At 41.5% G+C, this 16,844-nt stretch overlaps 1 protein-coding gene across 1 annotated transcript; it reads left to right on the forward strand.

The window, feature by feature from the left end:
- The first annotated feature begins 12,271 nt into the window (after positions 1-12,271).
- On the forward strand, positions 12,272-13,861 carry LOC139361182 (ubiquitin carboxyl-terminal hydrolase 17). Its single transcript, XM_071089657.1, has one exon. It carries the CDS (start codon positions 12,272-12,274, stop codon positions 13,859-13,861), a length of 1,590 nt encoding a protein of 529 aa, XP_070945758.1.
- Positions 13,862-16,844: the final 2,983 nt, after the last annotated feature.

Below are 16,844 nucleotides of genomic sequence, written 5' to 3' on the forward strand. Positions count from 1 at the left end.
TTCCATCCTCATGAATAGGAAGAATCAATATTGTGAAAATGGCCATACTGCCCAAACATTATAGATTCAATGCTATACCCATCAAAATACCGTTGACATTTTTCACAGAATTAGAAAGAACTATTTGAAATGTCATATGGAATCAAAGAATACCCCATATAGCCAAGACAATCATAAACAAAAATAACAAAGCTGGAGGCATTACGCTAACTTCAAACTGTACTAGAAGGCTACGGTACCAAAACAGCAGGCTACTGTTGCCAAAACAGACATATAGACCAATGGAGCAGAGCAAAGACCTCAGAAATAACACCACACATCTATGACCACCTGATCTTTGACAAACCTGACAAAAACAAGCAAGGGAGAAAGGATCTCCTATTCAGTAAATGATGCTGGGAAAACTGGCTTGCCATATACAGAAAACCAAAACTTGACCCCTTCCTTACACCTTATACAATAATTAACTCAAGCTGGATTAAAGATTTAAATGTAAAATCCAAAACCATAAAAACCCTAGAAGAAAACCTAGGCAATATCATTCAGGACACAGGCAAGGACAAAGATTTCATGACAAAAATGTCAAAAGCAATTGCAACAAAAGCCAAAATTGGCAAATCGGATCTAATTAAACTAAAGACCTTCTGCACAGCAAAGAAACTATCATCAGCATGAGCAATCAACCTACAGGATGGGAGAAAATTATTGCAACCTACCCATCGGACAAAGGTCTAATAACAAAAATTGACAAGGAACTTAAACATATTTACAAGCAAAAAAAACAAACAACCCCATCAAAAGTGAGCAAAGGATATGAACAGAAACTTATCAAAAGAAGACATTTATCTAACCAACAAATATATTTTTTAACAGCTCAACAATACTGATCATCAGAGAAGTGAAAATCAAAACTACAATGAGATACCATCTCACACCCATCAGAATGGTGATTATTAAAAAGTTAAGAAACAATAGATGCTGGTGAGGCAGAGAAGAAAGAGGAACGCTTTTACACTGTTGGGGAAACTGTAAATTAGTTCGACCATTGTGGAAGACAGTATGGTGATTCCTCAAGGATCTAGAACCAGAAACACCATTTGACCCAGTAATCCCATTAGTGGCTATATACCCAAAGGAATATAAATCATTCCACTATAAAGACACATGCACATGTAAGTTTATTGCAGCACTATATACAATAGCAAAGACATGAAACCAACCCAAATGCGTTTCAGTGCTAGACTGGATAAAGAAAATGTGGTACCTATACACCATAAAATACTATGCAGTCATAAAAAGGAATGAGATCATGTCTTTTGCAGGCACATGGATGAAGCCATCATACTGAGCAAACTAACACAGTAACAAAAAAATCAAACACGGCATGTTCTCACTAATAAGTGAAAATTGAACATTAAGAAAACAAGGACACAGTGAGGGGAACAACACACAATACGGCCTGCTGGGGACTGGGGGTGAGGGAAGAGAACTTAGAGGATGAGTCAATAGGTGCAACAAACCATGATGGCAAAGGATACCTATATAACAAACCTGTACGTTCTGCACATGTATCCCGTATTTTTTAAATTTAAAAACAGGAAATACTTATGTACATACATACGTACATACATACATACACACACACATTCTTCCCGGATCTTCATTCCTGGTAAGCCAAGGAACCTGGAGAAACACCAGAATTCTGTCCCTCTGAAAATGCAGGACAGGTCTACCTTCATCAGCAAAAAATTTTGGACCAAATGTGGTAACTGCAGGTCCACCCCACAATGAGTAACTGAAAATTGAGGCAGTATTTCAGATCCAAAAAAACTGATGAAGCAATTCGTGACACATTTGGGTTGTTTTTGCCTTTTCCTACTATGAAGAATGCTAGTAGGAAGAAGGAAGAACGGTGTACAAATATCTGTTTGATTCTCTGCTTTCAGAATCCTTTGCTTGTTTGTGTGTTTGTTTGTTCTTTCCTGAGACAGGACATCACTCCAGTCAGCCAGGCTTTTCCAGTCTGTAATTTTTGTTCTTTCCTTTTGTCAAGTTTTAGAATATTTTATTTAATTTCTATTGAATTTTAAGGCATTTTTAGATGTGTATTAAAACATTATCTCACATGCTGTGTGTTACATTTCATTTATTTTCATCGTCCCTTTTTTATTTTATTCTTTTATTTTATTATAGTTTATATTCTAGGGAACATATGCACAAAGTGCAGGTTTGTTACATATGTATACACGTGCCATGTTGGTGTGCTGCACCCATTAACTCGTCATATACATTAGGCGTATCTCCTAATGCTATCCTTCCCTCCTCCCCGCACCCCACAACAGGCCCTGGTGTGTGATATTCCCCTTCCTGTGTCCAGGTGTTCTCATTGTTCAATTCCCATCCATGAGTGAGAACATGTGGTGTTTGGTTTTCTGTTCTTGCAGTAGTTTGCTGAGAATGATGGTTTCCAGCTGCATCCATGTCCCTACAAAGGACATGAACTCATCCTCTTTTATGGCTGCATAGTACTCCCTGGTGTATATGCGCCACATTTTCTTAATCCAGTCTATCATTGATGAACATTTGGGTTGGTTCCAAGTCTTTACTGTTGTGAATAGTGATGCAATAAACATGTGTGTGCATGTCTTTATAGCAGCATGATTTATAATCCTTTGGGGATATAGCCAGTAATGGGATGTCTGGGTCAAATGGTATTTCTAGTTCTAGATCCTTAAGGAATCGCCATGCTGTTTTCCACAATGGTTGAACTAGTTAATAGTTGACAGTTCTACCAACAGTGTAAAAGTGTTCCTATTTCCCCACATCCTCTCCAGCACCTGTTGTTTCCTGACTTTTTAATGATCACCATTCTAACTGGTGTGAGACGGTATCTCATTGTGGTCTTGATTTGCATTTCTTTGATGGCTAGTGATGATGAGCATTTTTTCATCTGTCTGTTGACTGCATAAATGTCTTCTTTTGAGAAGTGTCTGTTCATATCCTTTGCCCACTTTTTGATGGGATTGTTTTTGTTTTTGTTTTTTTTCTTGTAAATTTCTTTGAGTTCTTTGTAGGTTCTGGATATTAGCCCTTTGTCAGATGAGTAGATTGCAAAAATTTTCTCCCATTCTGTAGGTTGCCTGTTTATTCTGATGGTAGTTTCTTCTGCTGTGCAGAAGCTCTTTAGTTTAATTAGATCCCATTTGTCAATTTTGGCTTTTGTTGCCATTGCTTTTGTTGTTTTAGACGTGAAGTCCTTGCCCATGCTTGTGTCCTGAATGGTATTGCCAAGGTTTTCTTCTAGGGTTTTTATGGTTTTAGGTCTAACATTTAAGTCTCTAATGCATCTTGAATTAATTTTTGTATAAGGTGTAAGGAAAGGATACAGTTTCAGCTTTCTACTTATGGCTAGCCACTTTTCCCAGCAGTATTTATTAAATAGGGAATCCTTTCTCCATTTCTTGTTTTTGTCAGGTTTGTCAAAGATCAGATAGTTGTAGAAGTGTGGTATTATTTCTGAGGGCTCTGTTCTGTTCCATTGGTCTATAGCTCTGTTTTGGTACCAGTACCATGCTGTTTTAGTTACTGTAGCCTTGTAGTATAGTTTGAAGTCAGGTAGTGTGATGACTCCAGCTTTGTTCTTTTGACTTAAGATTGTCTTGGCAATGCGGGCTCTTTTTTGGTTCCATATGAACTTTAAAGTAGTTTTTTCCAATTCTGTGAAGAAAGTCACTGGTAGCTTAATGGGGATGGCATTGAATCTATAAATTACCTTGCACAGTATGGCCATTTTCACTATATTGATTCTTGATTCTTCCTATCCATGAGCATGGAATGTATGGAATGTTCTTCCATTTGTTTGTGTCCTCTTTTATTTCATTGAGCAGTGGTTTGTAGTTCTCCTTGAAGAGGTCCTTCACATCCCTTGTAAGTTAGATTCCTAGATATTTTATTCTCTTTGAAGCAATTGTGAATGGTAGTTCACTTATGATTTGGTTCTCTGTTTGTCTGTCATTGGTGTATAAGAATGCTTGTGATTTTTGCAAATTGATTTTGTATCCTGAGACTTTGCTGAAGTTGCTTATCAGCTTAAGGAGATTTTGGGCTGAGAGGATGAGGTTTTCTAAATATACAATCATGTCATCTGCAAACAGGGACAATTTGACTTCCTCTTTTCCTAATTGAATACCCTTTATTTCTTTCTCTTGCCTGGTTGCCCCAGCCAGAAGTTCAACACTATGTTGAATAGGAGTGGTGAAAGAGGGCATCCCTGTCTTGTGCTAGCTTTCAAGGGGAATGCTTCCAGTTTTTGTCTATTCAATATGATATAGGCTGTGGGTTTGTCATAAATAGCTCTTATTATTTTGAGATATGTTCCATCAATTCTGAATTTATTAAGTTTTTAGCATGAAGAGCTGTTGAATTTTGTCAAAGGCCTTTTCTGCATCCATTGAGATAATAATGTGGTTTTTGTCTTTGGTTCTGTTTATATGCTGAATTACGTTTATTGATTTTTGTATGTTGAACCAGTCTTGCATCCCAGGGATGAAGCCCACTTGATCATGGTGGATAAGCTTTTTGAAGTGCTGTGGATTTGGTTTACCAGTATTTTATTGAGGATTTTTGCATGGATGTTCATCAGGGATATTGGTCTAAAATTCTCTTTTTTGTTGTTGTGTCTCTGCCAGGCTTTGGTATCAGGATGGTGTTGGCCTTATAAAATGAGTTAGGGAGGATTCCCTCTTTTTCTATTGATTAGAATAGTTTCAGAAGGAATGGTACCAGCTCCTCCTTGTACCTCTGGTAGAATTCGGCTATGAATCTTTCTGGTCCTGGAATTTTTTTTGGTAGGCTATTAATTATTGCCTCAATTTCAGAGCCTGTTATTGGTCTATTCAGGGATTCAACTTCTTCCTGGTTTAGTCTTGGGAGAATGTATGTGTCCAGGAATTTATCCATTTACTCTAGGTTTTCTAGCTTATTTATGTAGAGGTGTTTTTAATATTCTCTGATGGTACTTTGTATTTCTGTGGGGTCAGTGGTGATATCCCCTTTATCATTTTTTATTGCATCTATTTGATTCTTCTCTCTTTTCTTCTTTATTAGTCTTGCTAGCTGCCTATCAATTTTGTTAATCTTTTCAAAAAGTCAGCTTCTGGTTTCATTGACTTTTTGAAGGGTTTTTTGTGTCTCCGTCTCCTTCAGTTCTGCTCTGATCTTAGTTATTTCTTACCTTCTGCTAGCTTTTGAATGTGTTTGCTCTTGCTTCTCTAGTTCTTTTAGTTGTGATATTAGGATGTCAATTTTAGATCTTTCCTGCTTTCTCTTGTGAGAATTTAGTGCTATAAATTTCCCTCTACACACTGCTTTAAATGTGTTCAGAGATTCTGGTATGATGTATCTTTGTTCTCATTGGTTTCAAAGAACATCTTTATTTCTGCCTTCATTTCGTTATGTAACCAGTAGTCATTCAGGAGCAGGTTGTTTAGTTTCCATTTAGTTGAGCAGTTTTGATTGAGTTTCTTAATCCTGAGTTCTTGTTTGATTGCACTGTGGTCTGAGAGACAGTTTGTTATAGTTTCTGTTCTTTTATATTTCCTGAGGAGTGCTTTACTTCCAACTATGTGGTCAATTTTGGAATAAGTGCGATATGGTGTTGAGAAGAATGTATATTCTGTTGGTTTGGGGTGGAGAGTTCTGTAGATGTCTATTAGGTCTGCTTGGTGCAGAGCTGGGTTCAATTCCTGTATATCCTTAACTTTCTGTCTCGTTGATCTGTCTAATGTTGACAGTGGGGTGTTAAAGTCTCCCATTATCATTGTGTGGGAGTCTAAGTCTCTTTGTAAGTCTCTAAGGACTTGCTTTATGAATCTGGGTGCTCCTGAATTGGGTGTATATATATTTTGGATAGTTAGCTCTTCCTGTTGAATTGATCCCTTTACGATTGTGTAATGGCCTTCTTTGTCTCTTTTGATCTTTCTTGGTTTAAACTCTGTTTTATCAGCGACTAGGATTGCAACCCCTGCCATTTTTTGTTTTCCATTTGCTTGATAGATCTTCCTCCATCCCTTTATTTTGAGCCTATGTGTGTCTCTGCACGTGAGATGGGTCTCCTGAATACAGCAAACTGGTGGGTCTTGTCACCACCAGGCCTGCCCTATAAGAGCTCCTGACTATTTATCCAACTTGCCAGTCTGTGTCTTTTAATTGGAACATTTAGCCCATTTACATTTAGGTTAATATTGTTACATGTGAACTTGATCCTGTCATTATGATGTTGGCTGGTTATTTTGCTCATTAGTTGATGCAGTTTCTTCCTAGCATCGATGGTCTTTACATTTTGGCATGTTTTTGCAGTGGCTGGTATGGGTTGTTCATTTCCATGTTTATTGCTTCCTTCAGGAGCTCTTGTAGGGCAGGCCTGGTGGTGACAAAATCTCTCAGCGTTTGCTTGTCTGTAAGGATTTTATTTCTCCCTCACTTATGAAACTTAATTTGGCTGGATATGAAATTCTGGGTTGAAAATTCTTTTCTTTAAGAATGTTGAATATTGCCCCACCCCTCCCTTCTGGCTTGTAGAGTTTCTGCCGAGAAATCCACTCTTAGTCTAATGGGCTTCCCTTTTTTTTTTTTTTTTTGAGACGGAGTCTCGCTCTGTAGCCCAGGCTGGAGTGCAGTGGCCGGATCTCAGCTCACTGCAAGCTCCGCCTCCTAGATTCACGCCATTCTCCGGCCTCAGCCTCCCGAGTAGCTGGGACTACAGGCACCCGCCACCTCGCCCGGCTAGTTTTTTGTATTTCTTAGTAGAGACGGGGTTTCACCGTGTTATCCAGGATGGTCTCGATCTCCTGACCTCGTGATCCACCCGTCTCGGCCTCCCAAAGTGCTGGGATTACAGGCTTGAGCCACCGCGCCCGGCCATGGGCTTCCCTTTGTGGGTAACCCGACCTTTCTTTCTGGCTGCCCTTGACATTTTTTCCTTCATTTCAACTTTGGTGAATCTGACAATTATGTGTCTTGGAGTTGCTCTTCTAGAGGAGTATCTTTGTGGCGTTCTCTGTATTTCCTGAATTTGAATGTCAGCCTGCCTTGCTAGGTTGGGGGAGTTCTCCTGGATGATATCCTGCAGAATGTTTTCCAACTTGGTTCCATTCTCCCCCTCACTTTCAGGTACACAAATCAGACGTAGATTTTTCCTTTTCCCATATTCCCATATTTCTTGGAGGCTTTGTTCATTTCTTTTTACTCTTTTTTCTCTAAACTTCTCTTCTCACTTCATTTTATTCATTTGATCTTCAATCACTGACGCCCTTTCTTCCAGTTGACCGAGTCGGTTACTGAAGCTTGCGCATTTGTCATGTAGTTCTTGTGTCATGGTTTTCAGCTCTCTCAGGTCATTTAAGGACTTCTTTACATTGGTTATTCTAGTTAGCCATTCAGGAAATCTTTTTCCAAGGTTTTTAGCTTCTTTGCTATGGGTTCGAACTTCCTCCTTTAGCTCGGAGAAGTTTGATCGTCTGAAGCCTTCTTCTGTCAACTCGTCAAAGTCATTCTCTGTTCAGCTTTGTTCCATTGCTGGAGAGGAGCTGCATTCCTTTGGAGGGGGAGTGTTGCTCAGATTTTTGGAATTTTCCGTTTTTCTGCACTTCTTTTTCCCCATCTTTGTGGTTTTATCTACCTTTGGTCTTTGATGATGTTGATGTAGAGATGGGGTTTTGGTGTGGATGTCCTTTCTGTTTGTTTGTTAGCTTTCTTTCTAATAGTCATGACCCTCAGCTACAGGTCTGTTGGAGTTTGCTCAAGGTCCACTCCAGACCCTGTTTGCCTAGGTGGCAGCAGTGGAGGCTGCAGAAGAGTGAATATTGCTGAACAGCAAATGTTTCTGCCTGATTATTCCTCTGGAAGCTTCGTCTCAGAGGGGTACCCGGTTGTGTGAGACGTGAGGTGTCAATCTTACCCTAGTGGGGGTGTCTCTCAGTTAGGCTACTCCAGGGTCAGGGACCCACTTGAGCAGACAGTCTGTCTGTTCTCAGATCTCAAACACCATGCTGGGAGAACCACTACTCTCTTCAAAGCTGTCAGACAGGGACATTTAAATCTGCAGAGGTTTCTGCTGCCTTTTGTTTGGCTATGCCCTCTCCCCAGAGGTGGAGTCTACAGAGACAGGCAGGCCTCTTTGAGCTGTGGTGGGCTCCACCCAGTTTGAGCTTCCCCACCACTTTGTTTACCTACTCAAGCCTCAGCAATTGCAAGCGCCCCTCCTCCAGTCTTGCAGCCTCCTTGCAGTTAGATCTTGGACTACTGTGCTAGCAATGAGGGAGGCTCTGTGGGCGTGGGACTCTCCAAGCCAGATGCGGGATATAATCTCCTGGTGTGACATTTGCTGAGACCCTTGATAAAGGACAGTGTTAGCGTGGGAGTAACCCAATTTTCCAGGTGCTGCGTATCATGGTTTCCCTTGGCTAGGAAAGGGAATTCCCTTCCCCCTTGCACTTCCTGGGTGAGGTGATGCCTCGCCCTGCTTCGGTTGTTGCTCTGTGTGCTGCATTCACTGTCCTGCCCCCACTGTCCAACAAGCCCCAGTGAGATGAACCCGGTACCTCAGTTGGAAATGCAGAAATCACCCGTCTCCTGTGTTGCTCACGCTGGGAGCTGGAGGCTGGATCTGTTCCTATTCGGCCATCTTGGAACTGCCTCTCATCGCTCCTTTAATGAACAAAAGGTTTTAGCTTAGATATCTTCCTGTTTGTCAAGTTTTCTGATTTTGACTTTTCAAAATATGCTGTCATATACAAGAAACCCTTGGATATAAAATTCCATGAATATTTCTCTTTTCTTGCAGTCATCACTTCGGTGGATGTCATCAATTAATCTCTGGGTTATAGCATGTTTTCTTGAAAGTGTTCTGCAGTCTATTTTGGGCACTGAGAATTTCATCAAACTTAAGTGAATATTTCTACAAATTGAACGCATAGTCCCTTTTGATGCTTTATTATATGCATATATTGCTTCCACAAGACCATTTCATGCAAAGACTTGTCATGTCCCCACAGCCAGATCATTGCAACATGATATAGAATCAATTGGTCAAAAATGGGAAGGTTATCTCTGGAATGTCTATTTGACTCCATTGATCTCTCCATTTTAATTAAGACACAATATGCTGTGTTAATTACATAACATCGCTGCACATTCTCAAATCAGAAAGTGTAGTTCCAACTTCTTGTCGTTCAATCGCGGAAAGAATGATCTTATCTCCCAGATGCACATGCTTGGAAGTACTTCTCAACACACACACACACTCTCACATCCAGACACAAAGATACAAATACACACACAGACACAAACTGTTTAATACGTACACAATTGTTAACTGGCATTGTTTTACATGAAATAAGGCAAATGTGTAGCCACTGTCCTAACTCAGTTCCACTCCTATCATATTTGCCCATAACAGGGATTAGTAAATCTGATTCAACTGTTCTATAATCACAATTTAAGCTGTGTCCATTAAATTCCCTGAGGAATGCAAAAGGATACAACCTAAGACACAAAACTTAATTGACTGCTGATATTTCATTGTTAAATTGGGTAATTGATGGGTAAATGTAGTGGAACCGGTGGGTGGGCATTAGTTATATAAGGGGTGAAGCAGCAAGATACTTCATTATTAAAAGGTGTTTGAAAGAAATTGAAACACAGGAGTGTGTGTATTCAGCTGAAATAATATTAGAAAACCCGGAAATAAATCTCACTTAGGGTGTTAAAAAATTGCATTAGGGGAGATTCTGGGTCAATCGTCCAACTGTGCAAACTGGATCTTGGAAGCAGGATCCCTTTCCTGCAATGAGACTTGTTTATTGGTGGTGGTGTTTCAGTGGAAACGATTTTAGAGAATGGCCCCTTCCTTTTGTGTATCTGCTGATTAGATTTCATGGCTGATTAGATTTCATGGGAAATCTGGGGTTTTAAACTCTATTTAAATGTTAACATAATTCATTCAAATGACAAAAAATCAACAGGTTCTTTGATGTGGAATCATCACAGATCCCTTTCTTCTTAGGTACAGTTATTAAAGTTGACCTACCAGAGTGAAACAATTATGGAGAATGGCCCCTTCCTTTAGTGTATTTGCTGATTAGATTTAATGGTACATTTATCATTAGGTATAGTGATCAAAGTTGACCTACCCAAGAGTAGAGATGTCCAGGACAGAACTCAGGACTCTGTAGAATCACAGAATCTTGGATGCAACACTGTTCAAGCACATAAATATGCTCATTCAGAGTGTTTCGGTTTGACATGTGTGTGAATTGCAGTGTAATGAGCATGACACGCAGACAGGTTATCAAGTGGACTCACCTCACAATCAGTTATGGGCATTACAGAACACTGATGCCAAGTTCCCGGATCCAGAGGAAAGAAACTCCAGCATCCTGTGTAAAGCCACGGCATCTGGATTTCTCATGCTTCTGGGGATCATGCTCCTGAAAATAGTGACTCCTTCCTCCTTGTGGAGCATCTTTCTCAGCAGCGCTCATTTCTTCTTCCAGGACTCTGTCCAACAGAAAGGGAAAGCCTTCTGATAGAGCACACCTGACCCATGAAAAGAAAAGGGAAAGAAAGGAGGCCAAAGGTCACACTCTCCCCATTCCACCATCCTCCCTAAAATCATCCTGATTTCATGGGCCCTGAGACCGGGGATGCTTCTGTACACCTCGAGGCCTTGCCACCTGGCCTAAATTCTATTCTCTTTCTCATTATCTGAAAATTTTTAAGAAAATCCCTAGAGCCAGGATCTTTATTCCTAGTAAGCCAAAAGTCCCAAAGAAACACCCAAATTCTGTCCCTCTTAGTTTGGGAAACAAGTCTACCTTCATCAGCATGACATTTTCCACCAAATGTGGTAACTGCAAGTCCACCACACAATGCTTAACTGGAATTGGAAGCAACATCTCAGACGATGAAAAATACATGCAACAATCCCTAAGACAAATGGTTTATTTTTCCCTTTCTTACTAAAACAACCGCCAGTTTTAACAATGGTATGCAAATCTCTTTTAGACGCCCTGCTTTTAAATCTCTATGTTTCCTCCTGAGACATGGACTCACTCCCATCACCCAGGCATTTACAGTGTTTAATTCTGGTTATATGCTATTCTCAAATTTACAACTATTTATTTCATCTCTCTCAAATGTTGATCCATTATCACATACGTATTAAAATATTATCTCCCATGCTGTGTGATATGTTGTTTTTATATTCATCCTTTCTTAAATGAACCAAAGGTTTTAGTTGGATTAAATTGTGATTAGTCAAGTTTTCTGATTTCATGATTTCTTAAATTGCGGTCGTATGACCTCAATCACTGGAAATAGAATGTCATGAGTATTTCTCTTTACTTGCAATCATAAATACGGGGAATGTCATCAATTGGTATGTCGGTGATTGCATGATTTCCTGAAAGTCTTTCACAGTCTAATTTGGGCACTGAGTATTTCGTCTAAGTTCAGTGCATGTTTCCAACACTTGATGCTTTATGATTTCGGTATATAGCTTCCACAAGAGCATTTCCTGCAAAGACATGTCTTGGTCCCCACTGGTAAGTCATTTCACTCGAACACAGAATCAATAGGCTGAACATGGAAAGGTTATCGCTAGAATACTTATTAGACTGCACGGATTTCTTCTTTGATATTAAGGAAACAAATACACTATGTTATTAACTGTACTTCATTGATGATTCTCAAGTCAGAAAGTACAGGTCTGACTTCCTGTCCTTCAATGCCTGAAAGGATGATCGTAACTGCCAAAAGCACATAGTTAGAAGCACATCGCAGCTCAAACACACACACACCCAGACATATAAACAAAAACAAAGAAACACTCACATGGGCATGATTCCGCATGCCCACAAGTTCACGCAAGCAAACACATACACACAAACACACACATTGTTTTGTAAGGACAGAATTATTCCCTACCACTGTTTTAAGTAAACTAACGCATTCCCCAGGAGTTTTAAGTGAACTCCCTGGGGAATACAAGGGGACATACCCTATGACTCATTCTTTAACTGAGTGCTGATATTGGATTGGTGGACCGCGTACCTGATGGGTGGGTGGGGTGTTCGCGGTAGGCGGGGGTGAGTTATATAAGGGCTGATGCAGCCAGGTGGCGCGTCATTTGAAGACTCTATCGGAAGAGATAGCGTCTTTCTGCAACGTGTGGTCCCAGCAGAAAAAGCTTGTGATCCTTGCTCCTGGCGACATGGAGGCCGATTCACTCCACTTGGGAGGTGAGTGGCAGTTCAACCACTTTTCAAAACTCATATCTTCTCGGCCAGATGCAGCTTTTGCTGAAATTCAGTGGACTTCTCTACCTGAGAAGTCACCACTGTCATCTGAGACCCAAGTCAACCTCTGTGATGATTTGGCTCCTGTGGCAAGACAGCCTGCCCCCAGAAAGAAGCTTCCTCTCAGTAGCAGGAGACCTGCTGCAGTGGGGGCTGGGCTCCAGAATATGGGAAATACTTGCTACTTGAATGCTTCCCTGCAGTGTCTGACATACACACCGCCCCTTGCCAACTACATGCTGTCCCAGGAGCACTCTCAACTTTGTCAGCGTCACAAGTGCTGCATGCTGTGTACGATGGAAGCTCACATTTCATGGGCCCTCCACTGTCCTGGCCACGTCATCCAGCCCTCACAGCCATTGGCTGCTGGCTTCCATCGAGGCAAGCAGGAAGATGCCCATGAGTTTCTGATGTTCATTGTGGATGCCATGAAAAAGGCATGCCTTCCCGGGCACAAGCAGGTAGATCATGACTCTGAGGACACCACCCTCATCCACCAGATATTTGGAGGCTGCTGGAGATCTCAAATCAAGTGTCTCCACTGCCAGGGCGTTTCGGACACCTTTGACCCTTACCTGGACATCGCCCTGGATATCCAGGCAGCTCAGAGTGTGAAGCAAGCTTTGGAACAGGTGGTGAAGCCCGAAGAACTCAATGGAGAGAATGCCTATCATTGTGGTCTTTGTCTCCAGAAGGCGCCTGCCTCAAAGACGTTCACTCTACACACTTCTGCCAAGGTCCTCATCCTTGTATTGAAGAGATTCTCCGATGTCAAAGGCAACAAACTTGCCAAGAATGTGCAATACCCTGAGTGCCTTGACATGCAGCCATACATGTCTCAGCAGAACACAGGACCTCTAGTCTATGTCCTCTATGCTGTGCTGGTCCACGCTGGGTGGAGTTGTCACAACGGACATTACCTCTCTTATGTCAAAGCTCCAGGAGGCCAGTGGTATAAAATGGATGACGCCGAGGTCACTGCCTGTAGCATCGCTTCTGTCCTGAGTCAACAGGCCTATGTCCTCTTTTACATCCAGAAGAGTGAACTGGAAAGATGCAGTGAGAGTGTGTCAATAGGCAGGGAACCAGGAGCCCTTGGCGCTGAACACAAAGACAGGCGAGCAACGCAAGGAGAGCTCCAGAGAGAACCCTGCCTCCAGGTACCCGACTTGGAGGAGCACTTGGTGGAAAGAGCCACTCAGGAAAGCACCTTAGACCACTGGAAGTTCCTCCAAGAGCAAAACAAAACCAAGCCTGACTTCAACGTCAGAAAAGTTGAATGTACCCTGCCTCCCAACGTGCTTGTGATTCATCCATCAAAATACAAGAGTGGGATGAACAACCGTCATCCTGAACAGCAAAGCTCCCTGCTGAACCTCTCTTCAAGGAACCTGACACCTCAGGAGTCCATGAACACTGACACACTCACTTCTCTGCAAGGGAGGACCAGGAGATCCAAAGGGAGGAACAAACACAGCAAGAGGGCTCTGTTTGTGTGCCAGTGATCTCAGGAAAAGTCTCCACCCAAACGCAGGAGTGCATGCGCACACACACTGACACACACACACATACACGTACACACACACACACCCACGAGGGGGTTCACGCACGCACACACACACACCATCACATCACATACACAGTCAATCCGACATAAAGTAATGAGGAGCCCAGGTTTCTGTCTACACAAGAGGGACAACTGGATAGTGATGGCTGCGTTTCAGGATGAGCCCAGACATGGGAAACATCGAGTTTTGCAGTCGTGAGTCTTCTGAACCTGTGGAGGCAGTGTCTGTGTGTTTGTGTTCATGGTAGATGACATTCAGTGTGAATTTCTGAATATGACATATTGCGGTGTAGGATTGCGCGTGAGGTTATTGCAGGGGACGGGGTTGACTATTTTCTCTTGGGTGTGTTTCATTCGTCAGTTGTTGGTGAGCACCAGAAGTTGAAATTTTGTGAACGTGGGACTTCTGTGGATCCTTCTCCCTACCTTGAGTAGTGGAAACTGGGACGCATTTGAAGAGAGGAAGGGTGTTCTTCTTTTGAACCTGCCTCGCAGTTTTTACATTGCTTGTTGAATGGACCTCAGGCGCCCTAGGACTTGTGCCCTTGGTGGAACCCACAGAATGCTGGAGACAGACAGACAGACTCACTTGCCTATTGAATGCTGTCCATTTCCAATGAATTGAAGCAGAAAATCATCCCACTGGTATGTGAGTCATTTGGAAGTAAGTCGTATTGATAATAAAGGAAATCAAACACAGGAGCGTGTGTGTATTCAACTAAAATAAAATCAGCAAGTACTGAAATAAATCTCATTTGGTGTGTATCAAAATGGCATTTGGGAGATTCCGGGTCAATCGTCCAGCTGCGAAAGGTGCATCTCTGAAGCACAGTCCCTGAGCTGCAATGAGACTTGTTCATCCAAGGTGGTGTTGCAGTGGAAATGATTGTGGGAAATGGCCCCTTCCTTTTGCGTATTCGCTGACTGGATTTCAGGCTCCGTTTCTCGTTCGGTACAGTGATCCAAGTTGACCAACCCGAGAGTAAAGATGTCGAGGGCATAACTCAGGGCTCCGTACAACCACAGAATCTTGGGTGCAACCCTGCTCAAGCACACAAATGTGCGTATTAACAGTGTCTCTGTGTGACGTGTATGCAAAGTACAGTGTGATGAGCATGACTGGCAGACAGTATGTTGCCATCGTATGTCCCCAACCACCGGAAATAGAATGTCATGAGTATTTGTCTCTTCTTGCAATCATAAATTCGGGGAATGTCATCAATCAGCCGGTCGGTGATTGCATGATTACCTGAAAGTCTTTCACCGTCTAAACTGTGCATTGAGTATTTCGTCTAACTTCAGTGCATGTTTCCAACACTCGATGCTTTATGATTTGAGTATCTAGCTCCCACCAGAGCGCTTTCTGCAAAGACTTATCTTGTTCCCCACTGGCAAGTCATTTCACTCGGATATAGAATCAAGAGCCTGAACATGGAAAAAATCAAGAGGCTGGAATGTCTATTGGATTCCCCGGATCCCTACACACACACACGCACACAGGTGTACAGTCATTTCTACATAACATAATGTGGTCCTCAGGTTTTTGTCTATGTAAAAGGGACAACTGGTTAGTGATGGCCACATTTCAAGATGATCCCGTATCTAATATGTTGTTGTGGAGTTGTGAGTATTCTGATCATGTGAAGGGACTGTCTCTGTGCATGTGTTTTCACAGTAGATGACATCCTGTGTGAATATCTGTAGACTACATTTTGAGGTGTAGGTTTTCCCCTCAGGTTACTGGATGAATTTGAATTTATTGTTCTGTCTTGGTTTGTTTTGATTAGTCAATTGGTAGGCGAGAGTAGGTGAAATTTTGCTAAAGTGGGTTATAGGTGAATCATTCTCGTGAATGTGAATAATTGAGACTGGGATGCATTTGTAACATTGGAAGGGTGTTCTTACTTTTTATTCCAACTTTTTTTGCATTTGTTTTCAACTGATCTCAGGTGCCCTGGGTAGAACCTAGGTAATTCTTGGAACAGACAAACAGATGCTGCTAATTTTATGGTATGAGTTTAAGTTTAATTTAAAGGGAAAATTGTCTCACCAGTATGTAATTCATTTTCAAATAAGTTATACTTATCATCAATGGAATAATACACAACACACTGAAGTGTGTGAGTATGAAACTACAGTCAAATTAGAAAGTTCTTAAATAAACTGCATTTCATGAGTAAGGGATGGAATTTTCAGAAATTCGAGATCAACCATCTAGCTGTGAAATCTGTGTCTTTGAAGCAGTATCCCTGTCCTGAGAGTTGTTTTTCTCTGGTGGTATTTCAGTGGAAACTACTTTGGGGAATAGCCCCTTCACTTTTTATATTTGCTTGTTACTTTTCATTGTAAATCTGTGTTTTTAAACTGTATTTAAATGTTAATAGAATCCATCCCAATAAAACATAACCAACAGATCTTCTCATTTCTAATCATCACAGATCAATCTCTTGTTAGTTATGGTGATCAGTTTACTTACCTGAGAGTAAATGACACCTGGGCAGAACACAGGGCTCCATAGAAGTACAGAATCTTGGGTCCAACCGTGTCCAAGCATCAAAATGTGTATATTAACAATGTGTCTGTGTGAATTGTGTGTCAAGTAAACGGAGTTTAGTAAAACTTCCAGTAGATTATTAATTTGGCTCACTTAGTAATCAGCGAATGAGCTTTAAAGAGTATCAATGACCAGTGCCTACCCCTTAGAGATAAGAACTTCCAATGTCTTGTGTGAAACCATGGCATCTGGATTGCTCATGATTCTGAAGATAATTCTGTCCCCCATGGTTTCAGAATCACTGCAGGAGGTGGAAACAGATAACACATCAGTCCCTTGCTCTCTCTGCTCTCTTCACTCAGGAAAAGTCTCACTGGGACCAAGGAAAATCCTATGGTTTCCTAGGGAGAAGGATTTTTCTCAGGAG

This window comes from Macaca nemestrina, assembly GCF_043159975.1.
Source record: "Macaca nemestrina isolate mMacNem1 chromosome 14 unlocalized genomic scaffold, mMacNem.hap1 SUPER_14_unloc_2, whole genome shotgun sequence".
Lineage (NCBI taxonomy): Eukaryota > Metazoa > Chordata > Mammalia > Primates > Cercopithecidae > Macaca > Macaca nemestrina.